Genomic DNA, 18,837 nt, shown 5'->3' on the forward strand with positions numbered 1-18,837 from the left:
CCTCCTTGCCCTCCCCCACCCCCGTGCCCCTGCACCCCCTGTGCCCCCCCCCCCATTCCCCCCGGCCCCTCCCCACTCACAGGCCGTGGGGGCCGGGCAGGGGGCCCCCCCCGGGGTACCCCTGGAACAGGCTGTTGGTGTAGCTGAGCCCGGTGGGCGATGGCACCTGCCCCGGCCGCACCGGCTTGGCTGGGGGGGCACGGGGGGTGAGGGGCGCTGGCTGGCACCCGGCACCCCCAGGGAGCCCCCCCAGAGTCTGAGGCACCCCCTGGGCCGGACCCTCTGCCCTCGTGCAGGGAGGGGGTGTCAGCCCCCGCGCCCCCCCCGCAGCCCAGAGTGTGCCGGGCTGGGTGCCCACCTTGCACCCCCCCCATGTGCCCGCACTCCCCACACCCCCTGCACCCTCTGTGCCCACCCTGCACCCCCCCGCACCCCCCGTGCCCACCCTGTACCCCCCACATCCCCTGTACCCCTGTACCTGTGCCCACTGTGCACCTCCCACACCCCCTGTGCCCACCCCGCACCCCCTGCACCCCCTATGACCACCCTGCACCCCCACATCCCCCTGTACCCCTGTACCTGTGCCCACCCCGCACCTCCCACACCCCCTTGCACCCCCCATGACTACCCTGCACCTCCCACACCCCCCGCACCCCCTATGCCCACCCTACACCCCCCACATCCCCTTCACCCTCCGTGCCCACCCCGCACCCCTGTACCTGTGCCCACCCTACACCCCCCACATCCCCCTGCAACCCCCGTGCCCACCCTACACCCCTGTACCTGTGCCCCCCCCGCACCCCCCACACCCCCCTTGCACCCCCCATGACCACCCTGCACCTCCCACACCCCCCGCACCCCCTGTGCCCACCCCCGCACCCCGCACCCCCTGCACCCTCCATGCCCACCCTACACCCCCACACCCCCTGCACCCTCCATGCCCACCCTACACCCCTGTACCTGTGCCCCCCCGCACCCCCCACATCCCCCTCACCCTCCATGCCCACCCTACACCCCTGTACCTGTGCCCCCCCGCACCCCCCACATCCCCCGCACCCCCCATGCCCACCCTGCACCTCCCACACCCCCCGCACCCCCTGTGCCCACCCCGCACCCCCCATGCCCACCCTACACCCCTGTACCTGTGCCCCCCCCGCACCCCCCACATCCCCCGCACCCTCCATGCCCACCCCGCACCCCCCACATCCCCCGCACCCCCTGTGCCCACCCCGCACCCCGCACCCTCCATGCCCACCCTACACCCCCCACACCCCCTTCACCCCCCCGTGCCCACCCCGCAGCCCGCGTCCCGGTGCCCGCCGTGCCGCCCGTACCGATGTGTGCCCCGGGCCCCCGGCGCGCCCCCCGGGCCCGCACGGCCTCGCGGATCCGCTCCACCTCCTGCTGGTAGCGCCGCTTGTCCAGGCGCGCCCCCTCCTTGGCCGCCCTCAGCGCCCCCTCCAGGGCCTGCACGCGCCCAGCCGTAGCGCGCAGCCGCTTCTCCAGCTTCGGAAGCTCACAGCGCAGGTCTGCATTGTCACGGACCAGCTGCGCGACCGGCGCGTCAGTACCGGCACCGGCACCGGCACCCCGCCCCGGCCCCCTGCGGCACCTGCCGTGCCGCCCGAACCCGGCCCTGCCCTGCCCTGTGCCCGGCCCGGGGCTCGCGGCGGCACCGGCGCCGGCACCGGGACCCCACCAGCACCGGCACCGCGACCCCACCGGCACCGGGACCCACTGCCAACATCACTCGCACCTGCCCCGGCACCGACATCCGCACACAGCGGCACACACCGGTACCGGCACCGGCACATCCACACCCATCCACAGCCGCCGGTACCGGCACCGACACCGGCACGGACACCGGCACCGGCACCAACATCCGCACACAGCGGCACACACCGGTACCGGCACGGGCACCGACACCGGCATTCACCAGCACCGGCACGGACACCGGCACCAACATCCGCACACAGCGGCACACACCGGTACCGGCACCGGCACATCCACAGCCGCCGGTACCGGCACGGGCACCGACACCCGCACACAGCGGCACACACCGGTACCGGCACATCCACAGCCGCTGGTACCGGCCCCGACACCGGCACGGACACCGGCACCAACATCCGCACACAGCGGCACATCCACACCCATCCACAGCCGCCGGTACCGGCGCCGGCACCCGCACACAGCGGCACGCACCGGTACCAACAGCAACACCCGCACACACCGGCACCGGCACCGACACCGGCACACACCGGTACCAGCACTGACACCGGCACCGACACCGGCACACACCGGTACCAGCACTGACACCGGCACCGACAGGCACCGGCACCGGGCACGCAGCGGCACCAGCCCCGCAGCCCCCCCGGCCCCGGCGGGGTCTCGGGGGTCTCCGTGCCCCAGTGGTACGTGGGGGGTCCCAGCCCCCCCAGCCGTGTCCCGGGCTGTCCTGGGCTGTCCCGGGTGTGCCACCCCCAGCCGTGCCCCATGGCCAGTGCAGGGCTGTGCTGGGGGGCAGTGAGGGGGGGCTGGGGGGCGCAGGGAGTGAGGGAGGGGCTCACAGCCGGGGTGGGGGGGGGGCAGGCAGGAAGGTGCCGGTCAGAACGGTGCCCCCCACCCCGCAGAACCGGGGGCTTCCAGGGGGGCAGGGAGGACTGGGGGGGGTCTATTGCCCTCCCCAGGTGCCGGGGGGGGGGGCTCGGTACCTTGGACACCCAGAGATCCAGCTGGGGGGAGGCAACGGGGGGGGGCAACAGAGCCGGCATCAGCGAGGGGCCGGGGTCACCCCGGGACGGGGGGGGCACTCAGGAATGGGGGGCAGGAGGGAAAGGAGCTGCAGGGGGATCCAGGAAAGCGAGGGAGGCTGCAGAACTGGAGGGGCCTGGGGTGGGTGCCCCCTGCCCCCCCCCCGGTGCCCCCCCCCGCGCACCTGTTTGTGAACCTTTGTAAGCTGCTCCAGGTTGTTCTCAAGAAAGGAAATCTTCTGCTTCTGGGAGTGGAGCCCCCCACTGTCCTCGGGTTCCAGCTCTGCGCTCTGGGGGCACGGGGACCCCCGTCGGAATCAGATCCCCCCACTGGGAAACCCCTTCCCTTCCCTTCCCTTCCCTTCCCTTCCCTTCCCTTCCCTTCCCTTCCCGACCCCACACTCTTCCCGTACCCCACTTTCAGCCCCCCATTTGTCCCCCCTCTCACCCCTTTATCCCTCTTTTCCTTCATTGCCCCCCATTTCCCCCCCTTTTCCCCCATTTTTCCCTCTTTTCCTTCATTGCCCCCCATTTCCCCCCCTTTTCCCCCATTTTCCCCCCCTTTTCCCCTTTTCCCCCCTCACTTTCTTGACTCGAGTCGTGACGTCTTGAACAAACAGCTTGCGCAGGTTGTGGAGGGTCTGGAGTTCACGGGCCTGGGGGGGCGGGGGGTGAGGGGGTGCACGGGGACCCCCAAACCCCCCCCCGACTCCTCTGAGCCCCCCAGGCCCCCCCACCTACCACGGTCTCCTCCAGCCCCTTGAGGTCCTGCTTGGACTGCTCGTGGCGCTCGTAGAGGAGCCTGGGGGGCAGGGACCCAAATTTAGGGGGGCTCCATCCGAGGGGGAGCACCCCTGGGTTTGGGGGGGCAGCCCAAGACTGGAGGAGTCAGTACAAGGAGGGGAGGGCACCCCGAAGTTGGGAGGGTCACTTCAAGCTTGAGGGGGGCACCCGAAGAATGGAGGTGTCCTTCAAAGGTTAGGGGGGTCACCCCGATGTTGGGCAGCACCCCAAAGTTGGGGGGGGTCACTTGAAGGTTGGGGGATGTCAGGGGGTCCTGGGGGGCTCCGGGGGTAAAGTTTAGTGTCTCAAGGATGGGTCTTGGGGGCCCTGGGGTTTGGGGGTCCTGGTGTGTCGGCAGGGCAGTGGGGGATGGGCTTGGGGTCCTGAGGTGAGTCCCTGGTGGGTTCTGGGGTTGGGTTGGGGTCCCCAGGGGAATGTGGGGAGCCCTGGGGTTGGGTTGGGGTCTCGAGGGGAACCCCAGAGGCCCCGGGTTGGGGTCCTGGGGGTCTCACGTGAGCTCCTGCAGCCGCGCCGCCTTGGCGCGCTCCTCCGCCCGCAGCGCCTCGTGCTCCGCCCGCAGCCGCTCCAGCTCCAGCTCCAGCTTCTGGTTCTGGCTGTGACGGACACACGGACACGGGTCAGGCATGGACGGACACGGGGACGGGAGGACACGGGAACAGACGGATGGATGGACAGGGGGCCATGGGTGGACAGACACGGGGTCAGGGGATGGACAGACTGATGGACATGAGGTCGAGGGGGCTGAGGATGATGGACAGCATTCAGGGGATGGATGGATGGACAGAGGGATGGATGGATGATGGATGGATGGAGACATCCAGGGCATTGTCCTTGCTTGCCCCCACCGTCCATCCCTCCAAGGATGAGCCAGGCAAGGGACAGGGCTGGGTGGGGAGGAGGGGGACAGCCTGGACAGGGCTGAGATCAGTCAGGGGCAGGGCCAGGTCACAGCTGGGTCAGGGACAGTCAGGAATGGGGCAGGGGCAGGGGCAGGGTCTGGCCTGGGTTTGGGGGGGATCCGTTTTGGGGTCAGATTTCGGGGTCAGGGCCGGGCTCGCTCACTCGCGCAGCTCATCGATGGTTTTCTGCCGCTCGTTGACCTCGTCCCGCAGCCGCGCCAGCTGCTTGTGCTGGGCCTCGCGCTGGCTCTCGAGCTGCAGCTCCAGCGCCGCCTGCGCCCACGCGGGGCCTCAGCTCGGGCACCCCGGCACCCCCAACATTTCCTGGGCACCCCAGCACCTCCCACCACAGCACCTCCCAGGGACCCAACACCCCCGGGGACCCCACACCCCAAAATCCCCCGGGGACCCCACACCCCCAAAACCCCCAGGACCCCACACCCCAAAACCCCCCGGACCTCACACCCCAACAACCCCTGGGACCCCACAACCCAACATCTCCTGGGAACCTCAGCACGCCCACATTCCCAGCAAGTCCTTAGACCTGACATCTCCCAGGACCCCCACACTCTGCACCCCCGCCTCACGGTGACCCCAACCTCCCCAGCACACCCCCAACACCCCACAGACCCCCAGCACCCCCCAGCACCCCAGGGACCCTCACCCACCTCGAGCACCTCTCACACACCGTAAGAACCCCCAGCTGTCCCCCCTGCCCAATCCCCACACCCTCCAGGGACCCTGAGCCCCCCAGGGTTGCTGTGCCCCCCTGCACCCCCCACCTTGACCTCGTCCGTGTCCTGGGTCTCATCGTGCTCGCGCTGCTTCCGAGCTGCCCCCTGCGCAGCCTCTGAAGGACCCGGCAGGACAGGGACCCCTCAGCCCCTCCCCCCGAGTCCCCCTGTGCACTCCCCAGCCCCCCCAATCCCCTCCATGGCCCCCCAGCCCCCCGAACTCACCCAGCCCCCCATGTCCCCCACCCCTGTGCCCCCATCCCCTGAGCCCCCTGTACCACCCCATACTCCCCCAGCCCCCCTTGTCCCCACAGCCCCCGAATCCCCCTGTGCCACCCCATTCTCCCCCCATTCCCTCGAGCCCCCCAGCCCCCCCCAAACTCCCCCCCACCCTCCCGCTGCTGCAGCCGCGGCCAGACCCTGCGCCCCCCATGCCCTCAGACTCCCCCCGTGCCCCCGGGCCCCCCGTGCTCCCGCACTGTCCCCAAGCCCCCCGCGCCCCCGGGCCCCCCTCGTGCTCCCGCACTGTCCCCAAGCCCCCCGCGCCCCCCACCCTGCGCCTGCAGCCGCGCCAGCTCCTCCCCGAGCGCGTCGTGCGCCTCCTCCAGGTGCCGCTTGCGCAGCTCCAGGCTCTGCGCGTACTCGGTCAGCGAGCGGATCTTCGCCTCGTGCTGCACCGGCACCGCACCGGCCTCAGCCTCCGCCCGGGGGGCACCGGCACCCCCGGCACGCGCGGGCACCCAGCTCCCGGCACCCACCCCCGCACCATCCCCCCAGCACCCGCGGGGGCACCACCCTGGCAAGCCCAGGAGCACCCCCAGGTGCCCCCGACACCCCCAGGGGCACCTGACCCCGACAGCCGCGGGAAACGTCCCCGCAGCACCCCCCGGGCCACCCCCACCGCACGCCCAGAGCCACCAAGCCCCCAGCACAGGGGAGTCAAACCCTTGGACCAGTAAAGTCCGGTCCCACCAAACCCAGGGCTAAGAAATCCAGGGCCACCACACCCCGGGCCACCAAACCCTAGGGAAACCAAACCCTGGGGCCACCAAACCTGGGTCACAGAACCCCGAAGCCACCAAATTCTGGGGACACCAAAGCCTTCAGCTGCCAGACCTTGGAGCTGCCAATCCCTGGTGTCACCAAATCCCAGGGACACTAAACCCTGTGCCAGCAGACCCCAGGGTCCCCGTGGCGGGTGGCATCGCCCCGGCCCTGGCACACCTGGGAGATGAGGAGCTGGCAGGAGGACAGCTCGCGCCCCGTCACCTCCAGCTTGCGGTGGCACTCGACCTGCAGGTTCTCCAGCTGCCGGCAGCGCTTCACCACCGACTTCACCTCCGACTTGATCTTGCTGATGTAGAGCCGGGCAACCGCGAACTCCTCCTCGATGGCCCGCTCACCTCCACGGGCTGGGAGGGCAGGGCAAACGCCGGGCAGGGGCACAGGAACGGCACAGCGTGGGGTATGGCACAGCGTGGGTATGGCACAGGAACGGCACAGCGTGGGTATGGCATGGCATGCCACAGGAATGTCACAGTGTGGGTATGGCACAGCGTGGGTATGGCATGGCATGGCACAGGAACGGCACAGCGTGGGTATGGCACAGCGTGGGTATGGCACAGGAATGGCACAGCGTGGGTATGGCATGGCATGCCACAGGAATGTCACAGTGTGGGTATGGCAATGGCATGGCACAGCACAGGAATGGCACAGCGTGGGTATGGGTATGGCACAGTGTGGCACAGGCATGTCCCACACACGGGTGTGGCACGGGCTTGGCACACAGCAGGGATGGCATGGTCGCTTCACACACCTGGGCATGGCGTGGGCATGGCGTGGGCATGGCACAGGCAGCACAGCCTGGCACAGCGTGGGTGTGACACTCACAGGGGTATGGTGGCACGGGCACCATGGGGACACGGAATGGACACGGAACGGGCACAGAAGGGACACGGGATGGGCATGGCACAGCCGGGTTGTGACGTGACACGGCTCTGCTGTGGGCACTGCCTGGCACGGGCACATCAGGCACGGCACGGGCAGGGCGTGGCACAGGCATGGCAGGGACACCCCGGCCGTGGGAAGCGCACGGCAGGGGCACATCCCCCATGGCACAGACCCCCCCGCTCCGTGCCCTCCGTGCCCCCCGTGCCCCGGTGCCCCTCACCAGTTTGATGTCGCCGCTGCCCACGAGGGCGCTGAGCTCGCTCAGGTCCCGCAGGAGCCCGTTGAGCACCTCGGCGGCGCGGCGGCGCTGCTGCCCCCCGAGCTCCCGTGCCCGCGACAGCTCCGACTCCAGCGACAGCGTGGTGGCCTGCGACACCGGCAGGGCTGGGCTCGGCACCGCGGGCGGCGGCACCCCGGCACCCCCCGGGGACCCCCGGGCCACCAGGGGACACCCAGGACATCCTGCGGGGCCAGGTGCAGCAGCACCTCCCGCACCTGAGAGCCCCAACACTCCCCGACACCCCCAGCACCCCCTGTGCCCCCCGACAGCCCTGGCACCCCCGCGTGCCCTCACCCCCGGCACACCCTGCCCAGCTGCCCCTGCCCGAGCCCCCGCTGCCCGGGCATCCACTCCAGGCACTCCCAGCACGCCCCAGTACCGCCCAGTGCTGCCCAGTACCCCCATCCTGGCACCCCAGCACCCCTCAGGAACCCTGGAACCGCCCTGTGGCACCACCCCCAGCACCCCAAGATCCCACCCGCGGGGTGCCTCAGGAGCACCCAGCCCGGCATCCCAGTTTCAGGGCAGGGTTCCCCAGTTTGGCGCTGGTTTGAGGCGGGGTGAATCCTCTCTTCTGGTCGGGGGGAATCTCTTTTTTTGGGGTGTGGCTTGATGGGAGGGGGAGTCCCCTCTTTGGGGTCTAGTTTGGGGTTTAAGGGGCTCCCAAGTCTGAGCCTCCTGTTTTGGGAGCATCCCAGTTTGGGTTTGGGAGTCCCAGCTTGTCCTGGGGGAGGGGGCTTCGGGATTTGCAGCGTCAGAGGGTGAGGGTCCCAATGGGCTCCACGCAGGTTTCCCCGTGGGCTGTCCCGGCTCTCCCGGTGGCCTCCGCACCTCGGTGCGGGCCAGCTCGTCGGCGAGCGGCGGTTGTGGCGCCCGGTGTCCTCGGCCTCCTGGGCCTTGCGGTCGTAGCTCCGCGCCAGCTCCTCCAGCGCCGCCAGCACCTCGGTGACCTCGGCCCGCGCCGCGCCGTGCTCGGCCCGCAGCGCCGCCAGCTCCCGGCGCGCCGCCTCGCCCCCGCCCCGCGCCGCCGCCAGCACCTGCGGGGGCACGGGGGGCACGGGGGCACGGGGGGCACGGGGGGCACGGGGGCACGGGGGGCACGGGGGGCACAGGGGGCACGGGGGGCACGGGGGGCACGGGGGGCACGGGGGCACGGGGGGCACGGCTCAGAGTGGGGGCCCAGGGGTCATGGGGGGTCCCAGGGGTCATGGTGGGCAACCCAAAGATCAGAATGGGGGGTCTCAGGGTCATGGTGGGCATCCCAGTGATTAGAGTGGGGGTCCCAGGGCTCAGAGTGGGGGCCCAGGGTCATGGAGGGGTCCCAGTGGTCATTGTGGGTCCCGGGGATCATGGGGGGTCTCAGGGGTCAGAGTGGGGGTCCCAGGGGTCATGGTGGGGGTCCCAGGGGTCATGGGAGGGTCCCAGGGGTCATGGGGGGGGGGGTCCCAGAGTCATGGTGGGCATCCCAAAGACCAGAATGGGGGTCTCAGGGTCATGGTGGGGTCCCAAGGGTCATGGGAGGGTCCCAGGGCTCAGAGTGGGGGTCCCAGGGGTCCTGGGGGGTCCCAGGGGTCATGGTGGGGGTCCCAGGGATCAGAGTGGGGGTCCCAGGGGTCATGGTGGGGGTCCCACAGAAGACACAGAGGTCGAGGGGGAGGCTCGGGTTGAGAGGTCCTGGGGGGTCCCAGGGACCAGTCCCAAAGTGGCCTTGGCAGAGTCACAACTGGGGGTCCCAGAAGGGTCCTCGAGGGTCCCCGGGGGGGGGGGGTCCCAAAGGAGACCTGGGGGGTCCTGGTGAGGCCACTTTGGGGTCCTGGGGGTCAGGTTTTGGAGGGTCCCAGGACACTCAAGGTGAAGGGGCCCAGAGGTCCCAGAGGGGTCCAAGAGGGACCCAGGGTTCTGGGAGGGGTCCGGGGGGTCAGGCAGACAGAGGGGGGGTCACGGGGTGGGGGGCAGGGCCCTCACCTCCTCCTGGTCCAGCATCTGCTGCTTGAGCTTCTCCATGATCTGGCTCTGCTGGTTGATCTCGTCGTCCTGGGGGCACAGGAGGGTCCCCAGGGGTCACCCGAGGGGCTGCAGGGGTCGGGGGGGGGGGGGGGCAGGGGGTCCAGGGGGGAACTGGGAGCTGCCGGGGGGGGAACTGGGAGCTGCCAGGGGGGGGGAACTGGGAGCTGCCAGGGTGTCCCAGGGTGCCAGGGTGTCCCAGTCCTGGCACGCTGAGGGTCTGGGGGCTGCTGGGCAGACCCCAGGTGTCCTGGGGCGCTCAGGGGTCCTGGTGGGGGGGGGGGGGTCCCTGGCAGGTCCGGAGGGGTCTGGGGGATCCCCACCCTGCCGGGGGTCCCCACCTTGTCATCCAGCTGCTTGTAGAGCTTGCGGATCTCCTCCTCGTACTTGTGGCGCTCCTCGTCCGAGATGTGGATGACGATGGAGGAGCTGTTGTCGTTCAGGGGGGGCTCCTCGGGGGCGCCCCCTTGGCCCTCCCCCGGCGCCGTTCCCGCCTCGGCCTCGTTCAGCTGCTCCGTCTCGGGCACGGCCTCCCCTGGGCGGGGGGGGGACACGGCCTCAGTGTCCCCACCGGGGCTGGGGGTCCCCCCCGCATCTCGGGTGCCCCTCGCAGCTCAGCCTCCCCCGGTGAAGGACGCGGCCTCGGGGTCTCCGCCGGGGGCTGGGGGCTGTTGGGGTCCCCTCCCCGCAGCTGGGGTCCCCCCACATCTCGGGATGCCCCTCCCGGTACCGGGGTGCCCCTCACAGCCTGCCCCCCAGGCAGACACGCTGTGCCTCAATGTCCCCACCGGGGCTGGGGGGGGGCGGTGGGTGTGCCGGGGTCCCCCCCACATCTCGGGGTGCCCCTCACCGCTCCGCCAGCGGCTCAGCTCAGCCTCCAGCCGCGCCAGCGTCTCCCTCAGCGCTTTGTTCTTCTCCTTCTCCTTCTCGAACTTCTTCTTCCACTGCTCGGCCGTGAGCTCCAGGTTCACCGACGCCGTGTTCTTGATCGTCTTGGCCCTGGGGGGGGCACCCGAAACTGGGACCCCCCCGCTCCCCCTCACCGGGGCCACTCCAGGGTCACTCCGGGCTCACCTGCCCTGCACTGCCCTCCCACCCCTGGGGACCCCGGCGCAGCCCCCGGGGGGGCAGGGGGCACTTGGGGGCGCACTGGGGGGAATTTGGGGTGCACTGGGGGCACTTGGAGTGCACTGGGTGCAGGTGGAGTGCACTGGGCATTGTTGGGGTGCAGTGGGGGCACAGTCGGGGTGCGCTGGGCATTGTTGGGGCACACTGGGTGCAGGTGGGGCGCACTGGGGGAACTTGGGGCGCACTGGGAGCACTTGGGGTTCCATTGGGGGAGCTGGGGTGTGGCTGGGACCCCGTGGGTGAAGTTGGGGTACAGCAGGCGCTGTTGGGGTGCAGCTGGGGTCCGTGGGTGCGGCTGGGGGGGCGGGGGGGGGGGTCTCGGGGACACTCGGGGCGCTCTGGGCATGGAGTGGGGGGCAGTGAACCTCGGGGGCACGCGGGGCACGGAGGATGGGGGCAGGGGGGGCGCAGCCGGACACCCCCTGCCCCAGGCGGGCTCAGGGGGCGCGGGGGGGGGGGGGGCGCGGGACGCCCCCAGCCCCCACCTCTGGCCGAACATGAGCGTGGATTTGGTCTCGGCGTCGTTGTAGCTGGACGGGGAGCAGCAGATGAACATGGTGGTGCGGCAGTTGCCGCCCAGCGAGTCCTGCAGGATCCGCGTCATTTTGCTGTCGCGATAGGGCACGTACGCCTTCTGCGGGGGGAGGGGCGGCCTCAGCGCGGGGACCCCCGGGGGGACACGGGGGGACACGCGGGAGTGGGACACGGGGGGACAGCGGGCTCGGGTTGGGGACACCGGGGGCGGGGGGCTCAGGGGGACACGGGGGGACAGCGGGCTCGGGGGGACATATGGGGGGCGGGGGGCTCGGGTTGGGGACATATGGGGACAGCAGGCTCAGGGGGACACACACGGGGGTCTCGGGACTCAGAGGAACACGGGGGGCTCAGAGGGACACGGGGGGGCACAGCGGCACACTCGGGGCCGGGGGCTCGGGTTGGGGACACGCGGAGGGCGGGGGGCTCGGGTTGGGGACACACGGGGGTCTCGGGGCTCAGGGACACACACGGGGGGCTCAGAGGGACGCGGGGGGCACAGCGGCACACTCGGGGCTGGGGGCTCGGGTGTGGACACGCGGGGGGCAGGGGGCTCGGGGCGCCACACGGGGGGCTCGGGTTGGGGACACGCAGCCATCAGGGGGTGTCCCCCTCGCAGGACCCCGGAGGGGACACACGGGGGGCAGGGGGCTCAGCAGGGTGGGACACTCGGCGGGGGGGGCTCAGGGGGGTGTCCCCCACCCCAGGACCCCCGAGGGGGCGCACGGGGGGAGGGGGCTCAGCAGGTGCATCCCTTCCCCCGGACCCTGGGGGGACATGGGGGAAAGGGGGGAGGGGGGGGCGAGGCGCACCCAGGACCCCCTCGCTGGGGGACACCCGGGTGGGACAGGCGGGGGGGACAGCCGGGGGGGCTCCGGGGACCGCGGGGGTCTCACCGTGCCCTCGGCCAGCGCCGAGATGACGTTGCCCAGCGCCGACAGGGACTTGTTGATGTTTTTGGCCTCGTCCAGCACGGCTCCCTCAGCCCCCGTCTTGCTCACCTGAGGAGGGGGGGGGATGGCTCAGGGACCCCCCGTGTGCCCCCCTCCCCCAGGGACCCCTCCAGGGATGGTCCCACACCCCAACCCAAGGATGCCAACGGGCAGGAGACCCCCAGTCCAGACACCTCCCCCCAGAGACCCCCACCCAGCCTGACGATCCTGAAACCTGATGGCCCCAAAAACGGCCCCAATGGCCCCAAAAACTCACTGACCCCCCCAAGACCCCACCCTCCCAGTGTCCCACAGAGCGCCAAAGTCCCCCCAAAACCCCACAGACGGCCCCAAGTCCCCCAAAACCCCAATATCCCCCCAAACTCCATGGACTCCCCCCAAAGGCTCCCAACCCTCCAATGCCCCCCAAAATCTCATGAACGTCCCCAGGCACCACCTCCAGGGGGGACACCCGCCCCAGTGCCCCCCAGTGCCCCCCAGTGCCCTCCCAGTGCCCCCCCAGTGCCCCCCTAGTGCCCCAGTCCATCCCCCCTTCCCCTGGACCCCCAGCTCTGCAGTCCCACAGCTCCGGGGTCCCCCCACCTTTGGGGTCCCCCCCACCTTTGGGGTCCCCCCCCACCTCTGGGGTCCCCCCCACCTTCTCGCTGCCCGCCAGGTCCACCAGGTAGAGTTTCCCGCTGAGCTTCTGCTCGGTCTCCACGTTCTCCTGCTTGATGTGGATGAGGAAGATGCTGTGGCTGCGGGAGCTGTGCTCGTTCATGTCTGCGGGGCAGGGGCACGCGTTGGGGGCACCCCAGGACGGCAGCGCGCCCCGCCGTGCCCCCCAAAAGGGCTCAGGGAGCCCACAGCGTCCCCCAGCAGTGCTCAAGGACTCCCCGGCACCCCGAGTCAGCCATGGGGGTCCTACAGCACCCTGCGGACCCCTGGAGAGCCCCGGGGACCCCAGAACTCCTGCGGGGTGTCCCATGGCACCCCAGAGCCCGCGGGACCCCCAGCAAGCTGTCCCCAGCCCCTCGTGTCCCCTCGTGTCCCTCACCGTGACAGCCATGCACCAGTTGGGTGTCCCATGCCCCCCATGTCCCCCATGTCCCCCATGCCCCCCCATGTCCCCATGCCCCCCATGGCCCCCCGGTGTCCCCATGCCCCCCGCATGCCCCCCGTGTCCCCATGTCCCCATGTCCCCCCATGCCCCCCATGCCCCCGCATGCCCCCCATGTCCCCCATGTCCCCATGCCCCCATGCCCCCCCCTGCCCCCCATGTCCCCATGCCCCCCTGCCCCCATGCCCCCCGTGTCCCCCCGTGTCCCCCCATGTCCCCCCATGTCCCCATGTCCCCCCATGTCCCCCCATGTCCCCGTGTCCCGTGTCCCCATGTCCCCCATGCCCCCCATGCCCCCCATGTCCCCCGTGTCCCCCCATATCCCCATGTCCCCCATGTCCCCCCATGTCCCCCCATGTCCCCCATGTCCCCCATATCCCCCCATGCCCCCCATGCCCCCCATGCCCCCCCGTGTCCCCATGCCCCCCTGCCCCCATATCCCCCATGTCCCCCCATGCCCCCCATGTCCCCATGTCCCCCATGCCCCCCATGTCCCCCCATGCCCCCCATGCCCCCCATGCTCCCCCTGCCCCCCATGCCCCCGTGTCCCCCCCGTGTCCCCGTGTCCCTCACTGGTGACAGCCACGTGCCGGTTGGATTTCCCCTCGTCGATGACATCCAGGATCTCCTCGGGGCTGGACACGAAGCGCTCGGTGCAGCCCTGGGGGGGGGGGGAGCGGCCACGGGGGGGCTCAGGGGGGCCCAGCCCCTCCCCCCGGGAGTGCCCCCGGGACCCCCCGGCCCTCACCTTGACGTAGGGGACCCGGTTCTTGTCCTCGTGCACCGCCAGGTTGGTCTTGGTCACTGCGAGGGGACAGGAGGGGGGCTGTGGCCTCCCACCGTGCTCCAGGAGCTCCCAGTGCCTCCCAGTAACCACCCAGTGCCTCCCAGTGCCTCCCAGTGCCTCCCAGTGCCTCCCAGTAACCACCCAGTGCTTCCCAGTGCCTCCCAGTAACCACCCAGTGCCTCCCAGTGCTCCCCATCCCCTTCCATTGCCTTCCAGTTCTTCCCAGTAATCACCCTGTCATTCCCAGTGCTCCCAGTGCTCCTCAGCTGGCCCCAAGAGCTTCCCAGTGACTCCCAGATCTTCCCAGTGCCCACCAGTATCCCCCAGTGCCGCCCCACTCACTGTCCAGCAGGTCCCGGATCTTGTCCAGGTAAATTTCAAAGTAGGACACCTGGGGGGGGGGGATGGGGGTGTCGGGGGTGGGCGTTGGGTGCCAGCTGGGGGCCGGCCTCCCAGTGCCCCCCCCGAGCTCCTCCCAGTGCTCCCAGTGCTCCCAGTGCCCACCTTGATGTGGAACTCCAGGTTCTCGTCCATGGAGTAGATGTGGTTGAAGATGTCGCGGGCGATGCGGGGGATGATGCCCATCTGCTGGGGGTCGTGCAGCTTCCCCTGCGGGGTGGGCGGGGGGCAGTAATCCCCCGGGCCCCCCCGGTGCCCCCCCCCCGGCCCCCTGGGAGCCCCCAGTGCCCCCCTCACCTCCATGGTGTGGGTCTTGCCCGACGACGTCTGCCCGTAGGCGAAGATGGTGCCGTTGTACCCGGCCAGCACATCTGGGGGGGGCGAGATGGGATTGGCCCCCCCAGGACCCCCAAACACCACCAGGACCCCCAAACACCGCCAGGACCCCCAAACACCGCCAGGACCCCCAGGGACATCACAGACACCCCCCCCTCCCCAAACCCCAAGCGACCCCTCTGGGAATCCCAAATATCCCTGAGCCTCCCAGGTACCCGAGCTCACCCCTGAGCCCCTCTGGGATACCCCAAGACACCCCAAAGGATCTCAGAGACACCCCAAAACCCCCGGGCACTGCAGTGACCCTCCAAAGGACACCCCAAAACCCCCGGGCACTGCAGTGACCCTCCAAAGGACACCCCAAAACCCCCGGGCACTGCAGTGACCCCCCCTCAAAGTCCTGCAGAGCTCCCAGGTCCTTTTGGACACCCCCAGACCTCCCTGCCCAGGGCTCCCTGGTGTCCCCAGGCTGTCCCCAGGCTGTCCCCAGGCTGTCCCGGGCTGTCCCAGGTTGTCCCAGGCTGTCCCCACACTGTCCCCAGGCTGTCCCGGGCTGTCCCGGGCTGTCCCAGGTTGTCCCAGGTTGTCCTGGGCTGTCCCCACACTGTCCCCAGGCTGTCCCGGGCAGTCTCCAGGTTGTCCCAGGCTGTCCCGGGCTATCCCCACACTGTCCCGGGCTGTCTCCAGGCTGTCCCGGGCTGTCCCGGGCTGTCCCCACACTGTCCCCACACTGTCCCCAGGCTGTCCCAGGCTGTCCCAGGCTGTCCCCACTGTCCCCAGGCTGTCCCGGGCTGTCCCAGGCTGTCACCACTGTCCCCAGGCTGTCCCGGGCTGTCACCACACTGTCCCCAGGCTGTCCCAGGCTGTCCCAGGCTGTCCCACACTGTCCCCACACTGTCCCTAGGCTGTCCCAGGCTGTCCCCAGGCTGTCCCGGGCTGTCCCGGGCTGTCCCGGGCTGTCCCAGGCTGTCCCAGGCTGTCCCCACACTGTCCCCAGGCTGTCCCGGGCTGTCCCGGGCTGTCCCGGGCTGTCCCACGGGTCCCTCACCCTTGACGATCTGCATGGCACAGGCGTGGTACACCTGCTCCTGCGTGGTGTTCGGGGGGAACACGCGGTCGAAGACGTAGGGCTTGCCCTGGGGGGGTGACAGAGGGACACACACGGGGGTCACTGGCCAGAGAGACCCCCCCGAGGCGCTGGGGGCTGGCACAGCCTCGGGGCTCCCCTCAGGTCCGGTGAGTCCCAGGGAGGGAGGTGGGAGGCTGTAGGGCCCTGTACCCCTGATACCCACCCTGAACCCCCCTTGCACCCCCATTCATGGACCCGGCCCCCACACACCCCAGGCCCCAAATAGCCACACACCCCCCACTCTCACAGACCCCCAGAACTCCCCACAGATCCCCACAGACCCCTGAGCCCCCCACAGACCCCCAGAACTCCCCAGACTTCCCCATAGATCCCCACAGTCCCCTTAGCCCCCCACAGCCCCACAAACCCCCAAGGACCCCCCAGCCCCCCACAGACCCCCACAGGCTCCCAATCCCCCACAGACCCCACAGACCCCTCAGCCTGACCCCCCGAGACCTCCTCCGTTCCATCTTCCATCCCCCCACCCCCCCATGAGACCCCCATAGACCCCCCCCTAGATCCCCAAGGACCCCCCCAGGTCCCCCACAGAGCCCCCCCCCATAGACAGTCAGACACCCCCAGCCCCCCCTACACGCCCAGAGACCCCCAGAGAATCCCCCAGCGCCCCCTCCCGTACACCCCCCACCCCTGGGAGCTGTCCAGGCCCCGGTGCTGAGCCGGGACACACGGACATGGGGACACGGGGACACGGGGACACACGGACACACGGGGACACGGGGACATGGGGACCCAGGGGCTCGGGGACATGGGGACATGGGGACACACGGACATGGGGACATGGGGACACACGGACACGGGGACATGGGGACATAGGGACACACGGACATGGGGACACGGGGACATGGGGACATGGGGACATGGGGACACACGGACACGGGGACATGGGGACCCACGGACACACGGACACACGGACACGGGGACACAGGGCCATGGGGACACGGGGACACGGACATGGGGACATGGGGACACGGGAACATGGGGACCCACGGACACACGGACACGGGGACACACGGCCATGGGGACACGGGGACACGGACATGGGGACATGGGGACACGGGAACATGGGGACCCACGGACACACGGACACACGGACATGGGGACACACGGACACGGGGACATGGGGACACGGGAACATGGGGACCCACGGACACACGGACACGGGGACACACGGCCATGGGGAGCCACGGGCTCGGGGACGCGGGCACAGCCGGTGACAGCAGCCCGCGCCCCCGCTCCCCCCGGCCCCCCCCGCAGCCGCCGCAGCTCCGCGGCCCCGCCCGCCGCCGCCGCCGGTCACGCAACCTCTGCGCACCCCCCGCACCCCCATCCTGCCCTGCCCCCGCATCCCCCCAGCCCTAACCCACACCCCCAACCCGCAACGCCACCCCCGCAGCCCCCCCCCGCACCCGCAGCCCCCCTTCCCCCCGCATTGCGCCGGCACAGCCGCACCGCGACACCCCCGGCCAGGGACCCCCCCACCCAGGGACCCCCCATCCATCCAGGGACCCCCCATCCATCCAGGGACCCCCCATCCATCCAGGGACCCCCCTCATGCACTGACACCCCATCCACGGCCCCCCCCGCCATGGAATCCCCCCCAGGCACGGACCCCCCGCATCCACGGACCCCTCCCCGCGCCCGCAGACCCCCCCCGCGCCCACACCCCGCTGCCCCCCGGGACCGTCGCCCCCCGGCGCCGTTATGGGGGGGGGTGGCGATATTCTGGGGGCCTCCGACGCCCCCCGGATGAGCCCCTAACAAAGGGCAGGGCCGCAGCGCCAGGGGGAGGGGGGGGGATCTGCGGCACCCCCCCCCCTCCCCGCGGCTGCTCTGGGGGTCGATCGTGCCCCCCCCGGGGTGGGGGGGGTCAGGGCGTTTCCGCTCATTGTAAACACCCCCCCCCCAACGGCACTGGGCAAACTGGGAGTGCCCGGAGCCTTGGAAATGGGGGGAGGGGGTGGGGGGGGGGGGGGCATGGGAAGAGTCCCGGGGGGCAGCGGCCACACCCAGCAGCGCTTCGCCCCCCCAGAGCAGGATCTGCCCCCCAAGTGACAGCGCCCCCGCTCCGGGGGCCCCCTCCCGACGTGGGGGTGCCTGCCCGCCTCCCCCCCCCAGCCTGGGGGGGCCCCCGCTCTGACTCACCCCCACCACGACGCTGTCGTCCCCCTGGAACACGGGCAGGAACTTGTCCCCCCGCAGGATCTCGGCCTGGTTGAGGGGCCGGAAGCGGCACAGCACCTTGATGCTGCACTCGGAGCTGGGCTCGGCCATGGCGGGGCTCGGGGGGCGTCGAGACGGGGGGGCCACGGGAGCGGGGCTGTCACAGCCTAAGGCTCAGGTGGCACCGGGCTGCAGGATGTCACCCGGGGGTGCCGAGCGGTACCCGAGGCTGCAGGATGCTGCTCACGGATGCAGGATGCTGCCCAAAGATGCAGGATGCTGCTCAGGGATGCAGGATGCTGCCCGGGTGGTACCCAGGGATGCGGGATGCTGCTCACGGATGCAGGATGCTGCCCAAAGATGCAGGATGCTGCTCAGGGATGCAGGATGCTGCCCGGGTGGTACCCAAGGACTCGGAACGCTGCCCGGGATGCAGGATGCTGCTCAGCACTGCAGGGTGGTACCCAGGGCTGCGGGTGGTACCCAGGGATGCGGGATGCTGCCCGCGCTGCGGGATGCGGGATGCTGCTCAGGGATGCGGCTGGCGGGCTGCAGGATGCGGGAGGCGGCGCCGGGCGGGGCTGACGCTCCGCAGCTGCCGCTGTCGCCGCTCCTGTGACCGCTGCTGTCGCCACTGCAGCCCCGGGACCGGGGGTGGGGGGGGCCGCCCCCCCCCCCCCCGCGCCCCCTCCCCCGCCTTAAGGTGGAGCCGCCCGCGGCTCTTAAGGTGGACGGAACTGGAGGGGGGGGACGCAGCCCGGTGGATGGACCCCCCCCCCCCCCCCAAAATGCTGATTCACGGCGGGGGGAGCAGGACGGGCCGGGGGACGGGACCCCGGCGCGGCTGGGGAGGGGGGAGCAGGGCCAGCC

At 70.9% G+C, this 18,837-nt stretch overlaps 1 protein-coding gene across 1 annotated transcript; it reads right to left on the reverse strand.

Annotated features, from left to right (window-relative positions):
• Positions 1-50: 50 nt before the first annotated feature.
• On the reverse strand, positions 51-18,249 carry KIF5A (kinesin family member 5A). The gene is given in 27 exon segments (XM_054004648.1): positions 51-189; positions 1,335-1,548; positions 2,936-3,040; positions 3,335-3,406; positions 3,492-3,552; positions 4,046-4,147; positions 4,617-4,726; positions 5,236-5,303; positions 5,741-5,858; positions 6,412-6,581; positions 6,584-6,599; positions 7,358-7,504; positions 8,249-8,277; positions 8,280-8,454; positions 9,383-9,451; positions 9,763-9,956; positions 10,272-10,420; positions 11,035-11,183; positions 11,980-12,084; positions 12,674-12,798; positions 13,709-13,796; positions 13,884-13,939; positions 14,265-14,313; positions 14,427-14,531; positions 14,619-14,692; positions 15,706-15,793; positions 17,950-18,249. Coding segments are annotated over 27 exon segments (2,880 nt in total). The 5' UTR covers positions 18,079-18,249; the 3' UTR covers positions 51-76.
• Positions 18,250-18,837: the final 588 nt, after the last annotated feature.

The sequence above is a fragment of the Vidua macroura genome, unplaced genomic scaffold (genome assembly GCF_024509145.1).
Source record: "Vidua macroura isolate BioBank_ID:100142 unplaced genomic scaffold, ASM2450914v1 whyUn_scaffold_107, whole genome shotgun sequence".
NCBI classification, from domain to species: domain Eukaryota; kingdom Metazoa; phylum Chordata; class Aves; order Passeriformes; family Viduidae; genus Vidua; species Vidua macroura.